The sequence below is a fragment of the Podarcis cretensis genome, assembly GCF_951804945.1.
Source record: "Podarcis cretensis genome assembly, chromosome: 1".
Classification (NCBI taxonomy): domain Eukaryota; kingdom Metazoa; phylum Chordata; class Lepidosauria; order Squamata; family Lacertidae; genus Podarcis; species Podarcis cretensis.
Genome location: NC_137170.1, coordinates 123,198,040 through 123,212,505, shown reverse-complemented (window position 1 = coordinate 123,212,505; position 14,466 = coordinate 123,198,040). Strand labels below are relative to the sequence as shown.

Here is a 14,466-nt window from a genome sequence, read left to right as displayed (position 1 = left end):
ATATATGGCAAAGAACAAGAACATTCAATCTAAAATGTCCCCTTTCTATAGACTTTTTAATGTCTACAGTTGCAGACATGAAACATTAATAGCCCTGAATAGAGATATTTCCCAATTTTTCAAAAAAATACCCAGTTACAAGACATTTGTACTGACAGTAAACACAGAACAAAAGTAATATATTTAAGCATTTAATGTGCCTTGTTTTCATCAAGGTAGGTGAATCTGTGTGTATCAAAACAAGTGCTGTACAACTACTGTTTATATGATTTCCTTGAACCCACAGGGACACAGGTAAGAAACATTTTCATGAACAGAAGGATGGAGGATGTGCGCATTATAATAAACCAAGTTTGTGTTCAACCAAAAGATGAGGATCTCCCATTCCTTCACTCTGAATAGCCTCAAAATCAAGGCAGTCACAGTTGCCTTTCCAGATATCCAGGGACAAGTTAGAACTAGGAAGGAAGGGAAGACGCTGGACCTGCTTCACTGCTTAGAATTTCATGTGCAGCTTCAGAGGTGCATGCAGTCCCTGAATATTTCTCAGAGTAGAAAATTTCATCTTATCTTGATTTAACAACAACAAAATTATCCGTGTTAAGTTGTGGGTGAACATATCAGACGACACAGCGATTCTTCAAACAGCTTTTGTTTATTCACAAGCCAGAACAGAACTGAACTGAAGGGTTCAGCCAGCCTGCTTATATAGACCTCCACTACAACGCAACTGTAACTATTTTCTGTAACTATCCAATCACTGAACATCACTTTCAATCCCCTATTTGCATATGTGGACCTGAGTGAAAACTATCTACAGTATCCCCCTGCTGGCCCAGGGTGAGAACTTCAGTACATAATAATCCGGTATGACCAAAGGATGAACAGGGGAAAGTTCGCCCTACACATTTGTAAAGCCTCTATTTATCACATCACAGCTTTCAAATGCTTCAGTAGCTGAAAAATCAGAAACCAGAATACAGTCCTTCAGCTGAGATCCAAACGCTCTGGAATTCATCTTTGCACCGTCACCCAATGCCTCTTCTTTCTGCCAGCCGGCATCACTGGGGAATCCTCAAGCTGCATTTTTTATAAAAAAGAAGGGGGGAAAGGACAGTGGTCAAGGACAATGGGAGCTGTAGTCAAGCAACCCCTGTAGGAAGGCCCCCAGTCCCCAAACCCGCCTTATCAGTGTATGCCTTTTTTCAGAAATGAACCCAGAACATGAACACGTACGCTCAACTTGTAGGGTGTTCTCCCTGCCCCATGCAAAGGTTCCCTTCCTCTTACCTGTTCATTTTGGGGGAAGCTTGGGCAGCAGCCACAGGGGTGCAGACAGGAGATCCTGCAAGGAAGAAGGGATCTTCAAAGCACGGGAGAACTCAACGCTATGCACTGCTTCTTGGGCTCAAATCCTGTTTGCTGCATTCGCAGTGGCATCTGGGTGGCCCCTGGGAGAAGAGGAGGCTGGACCAGGTGATCCCTTGGCCTGATCCTGCAGGCCCTTCTGGTTTGTTTCCTAAGGCCCCCTCCTCCCCCTTTCCCATTACCTCAGAAGCGAGAGGCCGTAGTCTGGGCTCCAGTCCCTCCTGGAATGCGGCAGTTCTCCGGCTGAACTTTTCCCTCGCTGCAAAGGAAACAGAGACATCAGCAGACACCTGGCTCCCAGCCACGCTAGCCCCAGTCTGGGGCAGGAGGGTGGGGGACCTGGGAAGGGGCATTTCCTCCTACCTGATCTTATAAGTGCTCCCCACTTCTACTCCGTATGAGTGTCTCGGCTCTGTCCCAACCGGCCTAGCACAGAAGCAGCAGCCAAAGTCTCCTCCCTCTCAAAAATAACCCGAGAAGCTGTTTTAATGGGAGGAAACTTTGGCTGCTGCTTCTGTACCAAACTGGGCCGGGAAGGAGCCATGCCCATTTTGGAGAAGGGGCAGTGGGGAAGCATTGTGAGGGACGTCAGCTGGGAACTGCCGGGATGTTGTCCGGTTCTTCATCCCGGGGGCCGGAGCTGGAGCCTCATCCCTGAAGGTGTGGCCCTGTGGAGGAAGAAGGACATCATATGAGAATGGGTGCACATTCAGCTGTCTTAGCCACACCAAATATTGAAAGGCTTCTCTCTCCACTTTGACCGTCATGTACTGTTATGTACTGTTATGTACTTTGACTGTCATGTACTGTTATGTACATACACGTTATGTACTGAGTTGAATAGGATCCAAAATGCAGCAGTCTGATTGGTCCTAGAACAATAGGATTCAGAATGCAGCAGTCTGATTGGTCCTAGAACAATAGGATCCAGAATGCAGCAGTTTGATTGGTCCACAGGAGCCACCCAATCCAACTCCAGGTGGAAGTGAATCCACAACCTGATTGGCCTACAGGAGAATCCCAGAATTAGCCAATCATGTGGGGCCCCTCTTGTAAATAATGTATAAAGTAGACATTCTGGGGGAACTTCCATTCCTCCTCACCACTATTAGCTGAATAAAGAGCATGAAATCCACTCTCGACTCTGAGTATATTTCACATGGCAATCCTGTAGTGGAACCCAAGGACAATCAGATACCCCACAAGAGCATCTTCGATGAGGTGGCATTCAAAGAGGATGAGACAATTGCATGGTGCAGAGGGTTATGCAAGGTTGGAGGGAGTAATGCTTCTGAAAAGCACTTCCTGAAAGCCACAGGTGGGGAGAGTGTTTCTAGAACTCCCAAAACATGTTTCAAAAAGGATCCCTTCATTCCCTCTGCCCAATTACCTGATGGTCGCCACGTCTCTCCAGGGATTTCGCCAGAACAAGGCACACAGGCTCCCTCCCTGCAAAGAAAATGAAGGAATCAGCAAACGCCTGGCTCCCAGCCATGCTAGCAGCAGTCTGGCGCATGAGGGTGGGGGACATGGAAATTAAAGCATTCCTATAATATAGGGCATTCAATTAGCATTTCCACTTACATGAGGTGGGAGCCTTTCCCCCTTTGCTCTGGGTGGCCTCTCTCCTAAGGAAGAAACAAGCTCAGTTAGTCTGACTGGTTGGAGGAGTTCCAGATAAATATATAGATATATATAGAAAGTGCATCTAATGGGCATTTAAAGCACATGATGTCCCCCAAATGATCCTGGGGATTGTAGCTTCCAGGCTCTCACCTTTGGGAAACTCAGAAATAGCGGAGACTGTTGTAGAAAGAGTACAGCAGTACAGCAGGGTCCTTTCAGGCCTTGAAAGCGAGTTTGAATGTTGGGGGGGAGGCAGTTGAGAGTTCGTTGAGAGTGGTGGGTTCTAGAAGGGGGGGGGGCAAGGGGTGGCTTCCGATTGGCTGCAGGAGCTTCCTGCACTCAGTGTCAGACGTTCAGCTTCCAAAGGACATTCGCAAGCGTGTTCTCCTTCATGGAGTGCACGTGTTGAGGTGGGGGCTAACAGGACACCCCTCTGTTGATGGGCGGGATCATATAGATGGCCATAGCAGTCATTGGGCTGTTTGAGTTACCTTGGAAATTTTGATGTTGCCAATTTGTGGGATGGATAGTGGTATCTCGGGTTAAGAACTTAATTCCTTCTGGAGGTCCGTTCTTAACCCGAAACAGTTCTTAACCTGAGGTACCACTTTAGCTAATGGGGCCTCTTGCTGCCGGCGCGCTGCCGGAGCACGATTTCTGTTCTCATCCTGAAGCAAAGAGGTACTATTTTTGGGATAGCGGAGTCTGTAACCTGAAGTGTCTGTAACCCGAGGTACCACTGTACTGAGCACACAGCATTGAGCGTTGCGTGGCTATTCCCGCCCCCTCCCAGATGGAGTAAATAAAGACACTGGACACCAGAAATTTAGGTTAATGGGCGAAAAATGGCCACAACTTTATTGATTACAGGTAAGAGTGGTATTGGCTTAGGCATTGGCCCTAACAGACTATCCGGTCTAACCGGGAAGGGTTAAACACCAGCAGGGGGAGCCCCCGAGATGCACATCCCTAGGCGCTCCCCGAGGGGTTACCGCTCGGGAGCGCGCTTTAGGCCCTAGCCTCCGTAGGTTTCGGACGAGGCGACGCCCCTCAGAGTCCTTTAACGAACTACCCTTCAAGATTTGGGGGAGGTGATGGTGTTCCTCCCCCCCGATCTCATTTGCATGACAATACCCCGGCCAATGCCTAACCGCCAAGACCAAGGAGTTGTGACGTTGCTATGAGGTAGGCGAAAAAACCAAGTGGCTTCAAAATTCCAGCCAATTAGCCAAATGGAAAAACTCCTACCAGGCCCCTTGCGGCGACCAGCCGAAGCCCATAGCAAAGTCCGAATGCCAAACCTAAAGGGCGGGTGGGTGGGAAATTGCAGCTGCTGTAGAGGAGGGAAAGGGGCGAGCCAGGGGCTGCCCCGACCTTAAGTGCCCCTAGGTTGGCCCGCCCCTGCCGCCAGCCGATTGGCTGACCCTGCAGGAGATGAATAGTAATGGGAATCCACTGATCCTGCGGGGCTGGCACCAGCCCCGCGAGAGTGTGGGCGGGGTCGTGAGCCCGCAACACCCCCCCTCCTAAATTTGGGAGTGGCTTTCTCTTTTGCTGCGTGCACCGGGTAACCTGGAGCACTCAGACCATTTGGACGACAGTGGAGCGATCTTCTCATTGTCTGGTTACATTTCTTTATGTCCCCCTTCTTTCTAATCCTCCCCAGCCCCTTATTTAATTTATTTCCCCTTTTTTCCTGTTTGATTTTCCACCCCACCCCCAGCCAAAATTATGCCAAAAACCTTAAGCAAAAATTTCTGTGTGAATTGTGATTTATTTAGGAGGGTAGCTTGGGGACCTCAACATGCAACAACATTGGAATAAGACTGGGTGGCTTCCAGCGCATATAAAAACATTAGAAAACATTTTTTTTTAAACTTCCTGATACTGTATAAGAGGATTTGCATCTCAACTACGTAAATAAACTTTTAATACCGTTGCTTGTGCCTATTGTTCCTTGTTTCCTGGACCAGCTACAAAGAAGCACCTGTTGTATATACATTATTACTATATGCATTATTCCTTCCTTCCTTCCTTCCTTCCTTCCTTCCTTCCTTCCTTCCTTCCTTCCTAGTGTGGTACATAAATGCATTTATTTGATTTGAAGTGTGGTACATCAAGTGCAATTGTTCTACATAAATAAATAAAACTTTAGTCCTACATTTAACTTATTCATTCATTGATTGTCTTTGACACATGAGTCTAAAGGCCAGGCCTCCCCCCGCCCCCCCGTCCAAGCTGGAACTCGCCAGAACCTGCCCCTCTCAGATGGGCGCCATTGCCGTTCTAAGAGAATGAGGGAGGCGTTCATGCTGAGTCCCAGTACCTCTTTTCCTAGAAAAATATATAGCACTTCTCAAGGCAAAATTGAATAAAAACAGCTTTAAAAATCAGTTTTAAAAACAGCACAGAAAGCAGATAAAAACAATACAGTGGTACCTCTGGTTACATACTTAATTTGTTCTGCAGGTCCGTTCTTAACCTGAAATTGTTCTTAACCTGAAGCACCACTTTAGCTAATGGGGCCTCCCGCTGCTGCTGCGTGATTTCTGTTCTCATCCTGAAGCAAAGTTCTTAGCCTGAAGCACTATTTCTGGGTTAGCGGAGTCTGTAACCTGAAGCGTATGTAACCTGAGGTACCACTGTACAAGGGAGACACCCATGGCAGAGACCTATATTCATCCATAAATGTCTTCAGTTGTTTCTGGGAAATGCAGAAAGTGTTGTTAGTATTTCATGAGGGAAAATAGAAGCATTTGTATACTTCCAGCACTTATTTCTATGCCAGAGTTGGGGAACCTTTTTCAGTTCAAGGACTCTCAGTTCTTTCTGGGCAACATGATAAGTCATAACAGGTAATACTAACAGGTAACAGAAGCTCAGAGACAGTAAACCTCTCAGCAGCCAAGAATTGGGGACAAAAAAAAAAAAGTTTGTGCCTTGTAGACTTAAGATGAAGTCTAGCCTGGCAGGGTTCCTTATTTTAACATCAAACCAAGCAGTTACTATGCCAATGGTTCGTTAAATCAAGCAAAGAGTATTATTATGAAGCCAGTCTTGTAATTTTATACTCAGCAAAAATCACTTCAGACGACCTACTTCTGGATAAGGCAGAGCACACGCTCAAACTGCTTTTTAACAATCACCATCACCAACGCATAGTAAAAATAGATGAAGAAAAGTATCAGTTAAGAGGAGTTCCCGTGTATGGGCACTGCCCAGGTATCAATAAGTCACCATTCCCTGTGTTTTTAATGGAAGCCAATGCGGTGAATTGTTTTGTGCAGTCGGTGTTAAGCCACACGACAAGCAGTGCTGTTATTATTCCTTTTGGACTCCTCAAATTACAAGCTAGGCTGGCTTAGCTAGAAGAGAAGATCACCGAGTCATTTGGCAGAGCCACTCTCTGAGTCACAGCATTAAGAGCCAATAATTTAGTGGTCTGGGACATAATGGTGAGTCCTAATAACCAGGAAGTTCATCTAGCTTTAGCAAACAAGTGTTGCTGATACAGATTTTTGGGAAACGATCTGGAAGGAAGGAAGGTGCTGACTGTGGGGTGCTTGCCGAAGATGGTTTGCTGCCTGAAGCAACGTCCCAAAAGCATGTTTTATCCCTGCTGGGGACAACACTTAGACAAGTCTGGTTGCACAATTTGGGCACCGATTTCCATCCCAGTACATTTCCGAGCACAATTCAAAGGGTTTTTGCTGACCTTTAAAGCCCTAAATGGCCTCGGTCCAGTATACCTGAAGGAGCGTCTCCACCCCCATCATTCAGCCCGGACACTGAGTTCCAGCTCCGAGGGTCTTCTGGCGGTTCCCTCCCTGCGAGAAGCGAGGTTACAGGGAACCAGGCAGAGGGCATTCTTGGTAGTGGTGCCCGCCCTGTGGAACGTCCTCCCATCAGATGTCAAGGAAATAAACTACTATCTGACTTTTAGAAGACATCTGAAGGCAGCCCTGTTTAGGGAAGTTTTTGATGTTTGATGTTTTATTCTTGTTGTTTTTTAATATTCTGTTGGAAGCCGCCCAGAGTGGCTGGGGAGGCCTGGCCAGATGGGCGGGGTATAAGTAATAAGTAATAATAATAATAATAATGACTGTCGTCGTCATCATCATCATCTTTCTTTGTGATGTCAGGTCTACTCTGGACTGTGCGTGGATATGCCCTCCACCATTGAACACAGGAACCAAGTTGGGGATGGGCTAAGTTGACTTATTTTACAGACCGTTCAAGAGTCCCTATTTTCTAGGGGCAATCCTGGATTTACAGACGCATCCTGGTTTCTGATCTGATCTCAGGATGTACCTATTTTCATCAAAGAAATGTTGGGAGGTGTTTAATTATGTGACCTTCCCCAAGCCAAGGAGATCAGTTTAGAAGGCAGCTGAAGGCAGCCCTGTATAGGGAAGTTTTTAAATGTTTAATGTTTTATTATGTTTTCATATATGTTGAAAGCCACCCAGACTGGCTGGGGCAACCCAGTCAGATGGGTGGGGTATAATAATAATAATAATAATAATAATAATAATAATGGGATGTACCTTTTTCATCATGTTGGCCACATGACCCGGAAGCTGTACCCCAGCTCCCTCGGCCAATAAAGCGAGATGAGCGCTACAACCCCAGAGTCAGTCACAACTGGACCTAATGGTCAGGGGTCCCTTTACCGTTCCCTATTTTCATCTGAGAAAGGTGGGAGAGTATGCTTTTACACAGAAACACAGACACCTTCATCTTCCAGAGGCCAATACAGGAATGTGCAAGTACAAAGAACCACCGTATTTCCATTTAGTGAATAATAATAATAAATTAATTGCTTTGCAAACTAAAAAGACTCAAAGTGACTTACACAACGGCGACACAGTATTAACAATAAAACCAATTACAACAAACAAACAAACAAACAAACAAACAAACACCCCATACAAATAAAACCCAGGCCTTACAGAACTCACCCCACTAATAGTACTTAAAACCCTTCAGATTAAGAACCAAAAGGCCAGGTAAAAAGGAACTTTTTGCCTGGAGCCTAAAAAATAGATAAAGGTGGTGCTAGGTGAGCCTTCATGGGCAGAGCATTCCACAAACGGGGGTGGGGGTGGGACTGTTCTTGTGTTGCCATTCTCAGGACTTCCCATGGAAGGGGGCATAAGAAGAAAATAATCACAGGGTCCAGCTCTGGGTCAGCAGACCTTCCCCTGCTCCTTGCTCAACTTGTTTTCTTCTAAATGAGCTCTTTTCCAATACCTAGATCTATAAGCTTTCTTACGATGTGGGAAAAGAAGAACTCTGAATGGGAAGCAAAACTGCTGAAGTGCTTTTCCCTCGCATGTTAACCTAAGGGCATTAACAGAGATTGCAGCATAAAATGAACAAGAAGAATATTATAATAATAATAAGAGCCCCAATCCAGATATATATGTATCCGCATGCAACAAGCGTTCAGCCTCGGTCTAAGATGGCAGGTGTATATGGTCATTTGTAGAAATGCGTTCTCTCTTTAGCCCTTGTGAATGCAGATGTATTGGAGCTGGTCTTATGCATATTGTTAAGAAGCAACAGAACAACTCACAGGAGTCCCAGAAACTATGCACGGAATGTGATATATCCACTGCTTTTTCTTGCATTTGCCGAAATTTTGGCTTCATTTTGTAATCCTTCCCAGCTTCTTAATTCTTATTGTGACCCAGAACCCTTTCTTGTTCATACGAGAACAGGAATAATTGTGGGAATGATCTCTCTCTGATCTAACAGAAGCTGAGATCATGGGGAAACAGTCCCATCAGGATTTGTTGTACTGGGGCATCCAAGCACTTTTGAGGCATCTAATCATAAGCCTGCATTTTTATCAAAGCTTATATTTTTGATTAAGGCCTGTATATTAAGATGAGCTTAAAGATTTTCAAATGTTTCATGCCAGGCAGAAGACCAGCTGCCTAAGAACCTTGGCAATGTTTATTCTCCTGGACAAGGGGGCCCCCTGATTTATAGCAGAAAACAATTCTCAAAGTCGTAAAAAGGGAATTACAGGCTGAGAGCGAGGACACTGACCTTGCATGTTGCAAAGTACAATTAAGCTGTAAGAGTGGTTAAATTAAGAGTTGGTAAATAGTAAAATAAAACCATGTGCCTCCCATTAAACTTGAGCCATATTTTCCTAAGGTTAAAAGGCCAAGAGCATCTGGCTGGCAGAAAGGAAGAGAGTATTTTGGGAAGTCTTTTTCTAAAGTTGTTTCTTTCTTAAACTGAGATCCTTTTAAGATTTCTTTTCCTTTTAAGAGGTTATTTATGTTATGTATTAAATATATTGGCTTAAATGTAATTATGCAAAGGATTTAGAAACTAAGAAATGTTAAATCCTTATGCTAGATTCTTATTTCATATAGTTGAAAGAGATCACAGGGGCCATCAGCCCAGCCCCCCTGCCAAGCAGGAAACATCATTAGAGCACACATATGGTTGTCAGGCCTTTGTTTAAAGACCTCCAAAAGAAGGAGATCTTTCAATGATGATGTGAACTCAAGATCCTTGACATCTGTTTAAGATAAAAATTTAAGATTAACCATTTGTTTTGGAGGGCAATAGGGCAAGGAGGGCAAGAGGTGAGCTGGTAATTAAGGTTCCTTGTTGAGACACATGTAAGATATATTACTACTTATTTGTCATTTATAGATAGAAGAATATATAGCTTTTTGTTTCCCATAAAAGGGCAAAAGGAAATGGGTGTATCTTTTGTGATTGGTTCTAGCAAACAGCCAATAGGAATTTCAACCAGGCTGATTGGACAGAGGCAGCCACAGGAGGAGCAAGGGGGGTGGGTTAAGGAAATATAAGTGCTGGCCAGAATGGCAGGAGGGCAGGCCAGAGCTTGGTAACCATATACCACTGTGCCTCTCATTTATTTGTCTGACAAATAAATTATTATTTTAATTTCTCTATTGCTGCGTTGAATATTTCATTCCAGCTAAGCGTTAACCACAAGCAGGGTGCTACACTTTAGGTGCAAACCTAAGCTAGAATTTTGTTGGCCAAAAATTGGCAATTACAAGAAGTACCAACAGTGGAGGAATGGCAGATGAAGATGATGGACTTTGGGGAGCTAGGTGACCTGACCGGAAGAGTCCGCGACCAGAAGGAGGAGGAGTACGAAGAGGAATGGAAGAAATTCAATGACTATTTAGCTAAATATGTTAAGATAACTGAAATAGAATTACTTGCGAGTATCAGATTGACCTAGGATTTACATATGTGATGTTGTAGAATACTATGTCAAAAGTTAAAATGAAAAGAAAGAAAGATGTTAATCGACCAAGTAAATTGTATGTGAAAATAGTTTTGGAAACTGCTGATTTAACTCAGCCAGGGGGACTCGAGGATGTCACCTAACAATGTTAACAAAAATGGAATTATTACAGTATGTTTCTTGTTTGTTTGTTTTTTAATGTTTTCTTTTTATGTTTGTGGATTTGTTTGTTATAAATTTGGAAAACTAATTTAAAAATTTGGGGAAAAAATTAGCGCAAACCTAAAGCTATGATTTGCACTTGAATCCTTCCTACACAAATAGTAGCAGCCTGCAAGGCCCCCATCCCTTAGTCTTTTCCTTTGGGTACCGCAGACCCTCCAAGTGTCCTATTTTCAAGGGACTGGGGTGGAGGAAGGGGGGGCGGTGGGGGCGGGTCGCCCTGAGTGTCACCACTGAGGGGGGTGACAAAATGCCTGGTTGCACTCACCCCGGGGTGTGGTGGCCTGGGATTCGGACTTGGAGGCTGAACCTGAGGAATCCCAGCCTGCACAGGAGTCCCCGCCTCCAGAACCAGCTGAGCCGGGGCTGGGGCATGAGCCTGAAGGGTCCTCACCTGCGCTGGATTCTCAGGTGCAGGCACCAGCTGAGTCTGCTCTGCCTCCTGAGGTGATGGAGGACCCATTGCCTGCAGGTGCTCCACTCTCAGCCCCGTCAGGGGAAGCTGAGGTTGCCTCTGGGTCCAGTAACCCTCCAGCCTCTTCTGAGCTGCAGAGGCTCAGGGCAGAGAGGCGGAGGGAGCTAAGTTCCCGCAGGAGGGGTGCTCGCCTCCAGGCCAGGAGAGGCGAGTCACCTGTGGACTGGGGCCGCCCTATGCCTCAGGGCAGATAAAAGCCAGCCAGCCCCAGTCCCAAGTTGCAGGAGGAACATTGTTGGTTGCTAGTTCCTGCCTGAACCCTGTCCTGCTCTTCTGCCAGAGTTCCTGATCTCACCTGACTCCCTGCCTTGGACCCAGCTTCAGCTTTGACAGACAGCCTCCATACCGCGCCCTCGACCTCGGACTGGACTCAGACCTCGCCTCACGGTTAACCCTCAGGACCAGCACACAGGGCCTGCAGCACGCCCGAGCCACGCGTCTCTCCTGGGAGTGATGCGGTGGCTTGGGCACCCGCAGGCTCCGCGCTGCCCCAAACTGTCCGACCGCCGCCTCCCCCTCAGCTGTAGGGCAGCTGAGTGGGAGGTTGCAGGCAGACTCCTTGGAGGCCGCACGGAGTATTCTGCCCCAGCTCGCCCCGCCCCGCGGGCGTCTGTCTCTGCCCCTGGGTGCAGGGCACACTCGCTGCCCCAGGCGCCCGATCAGCTTTCTCTGCCACTGCCAGGGACGTCCCTGATTTAGACAAGCCATCTTGGTTTCTGGTTTTATCCTGGAATGTCCCACTTTTCCTTAGGATGTCCCTATTTTCATTGGAGAAATGTTGAAGGGTATGGAGCTATCTAACCCCAGAGTCGTCTGAAGGCAATCCTCTATAGGGAAATTTTAAAAAAATGTCTACTGTTTTATTATGTTTTTTATATATATGTTGGAGTGGGTGGGGCAACCCAGTAAGATGTATAGGGGTATAAATAGTAAAATTATCATTATGGAATGGAATGTCCCTATTTTCATCAGAGAAATGTTGGAGGGTATGGGTACCATTAGACTGCAAGTTGTTTTGAACTGTTTAAAATATTGTGTTGTAATGTTGTAACCCATCCTGGGACCTCAGGATGAAGGGCAGGCAATAAATTAAACAATTCTTATTCTTATTCTGTTAAAATGTATACAGTGCTACCTTGGTTCTCAAACACCTTGGTACTCAAACAACTTGGAACCCAAACACCGCAAACCCAGAGGTAAGTGTTCTGGTTTGCGAAGTTTTTTCAGAAGCCGAACATGCTCTGTTTTGAGTGTTATGTTTCCAATTTGAGTGCCACACTTCTGTTTTGAGTGCCATGCTTCCATTTTGAGTGTTACGCTGCGGTCTGTCTATGCTATTTATTTTGTGTTTTTGTTTTTGTGGCTTTTTTGTTTTGTTTTTGTGACTGTGTGCAACCCAGTTCATCTACTGGTTGATTGATTGTGTGACTGCAATACATTGTTTATTACTTTCATTTTATGGATCAGTGGTCTCATTAGATAGTAAAATTCATGTTAAATTGCAGTTTTAGGGGTTGTTTTTAAAAGTCTGGAACGGATTAATCAATTTTGCATTACTTTCTATGGGAAAGCGCTCCTTGGTTTTGGAACGCTTTGGTTTTGGAACGGACTTCTGGAACGGGTTAAGTTTGAGAATCAAGGTACCACTGTACCAGATAATCAGATTGTGTAGCTATTTGTTGGTTGGTTAAGTGCTTAAAAGAGCAGTATGCTTTGTACAAGAGTTGGGGGAAAATACAGATCTTTGCTGAAACAGGTCACAATCAATGAAGGATGATGCAAAAGGGCGAACAGTTGCACCATGATAATCCTTTTTACCTCATAGGGCAATCTGTGACAGACAAGGGAGGCCATTTATTTGAATTATTTTAACCACATACCTTTCTGTGCTTTGCCACTGGAGAAAAAGGTCACACCACAAGAGGCTACAATTATTCCACAAGAGGCTACAATTATCATTGTGAAAATTACATACATAAAAACCATGGCCACTATTGCCTTGCAGTATATTGCAAAAGGGTGTGAAGAGTCGTTTAATAGCACCAGAACAAATATTTTGGTGTAGGCCTATATTGCTGGCAAGGCATGTGCGCTCAACATGAGTCATTTTCATGCACCTCACATGCGTCTTCAAAGCACTCTAACAGCTTGGATTGGGAACAGTGTGGTTGTATGGCTGACTCCACAGTAACATGAAAAGGCAACAGAGGTTTCCCTGTTTTGTTTTTTTAAAATGAATAGTTAAATGCTGTTAAAAGTAATGCGGGTCGGAACAATTCATGATAGAACTTACATATGTAGGTTTTCATAATGCAAGAATTTGGAGTATCGGTTTCCTTGGCTCTCCTCAAATTTGTGTAAAGCTACTGGAGCAAAGGAAGAGTTCGTTACAGATAGATAAAAAAACCAAAATGCAAAGCAACTTCCAAATGTCTAGTACAGTGGTACCTTGGGTTACAGACGCTTCAGGTTACAGACTCCACTAACCCAGAAATAGTACCTTAGAAGTAATGAACAGATAAAAGGGGTAATGGTGGGCAGAAAAGAATATAAGGTTAAAGCCTTTGCAGATGACTTAGTATTAACTTTGGAAGACCCCATGAATTTGGTAACAGAAGTGTTGAAGGAAATTGATCAGTTTGGTCAGTTGGCAGGATTCATTTTGAATAAGAAAAAAACTAAAGCAATTATTAAAAATATAGATTTGGAGATTGTAAACAGATTACAGCAGCGAACTGAAATAGAAGTGGTAAAGAAAGTTAAATACTTAGGAGTTTGGTTAACCCCCAGGAGTATTGACTTGTTTCAGAATTATTCCAACATGGAATAAGATTAAAAGGGATTTAGAGGTGTGGGGAAGAATGAAACTATCATTTTGGGGAAGAATTGCAACGATAAAAATGAATGTGCTACCGAAGATGTTATTTTTGTTTCAATCAGTTCCAGTAATCAAAGGGGCAGCGATTTTTAAAAATTGGCAACGAGAAATTTCAAGAACCTGAAACTGTTCTTAACCTGAAGCACCACTTTAGCTAATGGGGCCTCCTGCTGCGGCTGCGCCGCTGTTGCATGATTTCTGTTCTTCTGTTCTCATCCTGAAGCAAAGTTCTTAACCCGAGGTACCAGTTCTGGGTTAGCGGAGTCTGTAACCTGAAGCATCTGTAACCTGAGGTACCACAGTAAACAAGGTAATGCAGTATCATTTCATAAATCCTTGTACTGAAAGGTAAGTGGGATGGTCTTCAATGAAAATATTAAAGGAGGTGTGGGTGTGTCACTGATGTGCACACACAGTTTATTATTGTTGACATGAATTAATGGAAACAGCTATTGTCTGGCAAAAGAGGGGGGTGGAATCAACAAAGCATTAGAAGTTCAGTAATTTATTACGCCTTGGAAACCCAGTTATGAACACATTCAACACAAATGTCCCGGCATGGTACCCAAAATATTGTGCTTGGCAATCTGACCGGAGCCTGGGAACAGCTTTTGCCCATTAGCTGCTTCTTCCATTTCAGTGCTCTGT

General features: G+C 44.7%; 1 protein-coding gene across 1 annotated transcript; it reads right to left on the bottom strand.

Annotated features, from left to right (window-relative positions):
* Positions 1-211: 211 nt before the first annotated feature.
* On the bottom strand, positions 212-2,420 carry POMP (proteasome maturation protein). Its single transcript, XM_079954024.1, is given in 7 exon segments — positions 212-496; positions 500-586; positions 857-901; positions 905-1,080; positions 1,185-1,345; positions 1,551-2,148; positions 2,192-2,420. Coding segments are annotated over 4 exon segments (405 nt in total). The 5' UTR covers positions 1,019-1,080; positions 1,185-1,345; positions 1,551-2,148; positions 2,192-2,420; the 3' UTR covers positions 212-337.
* Positions 2,421-14,466: the final 12,046 nt, after the last annotated feature.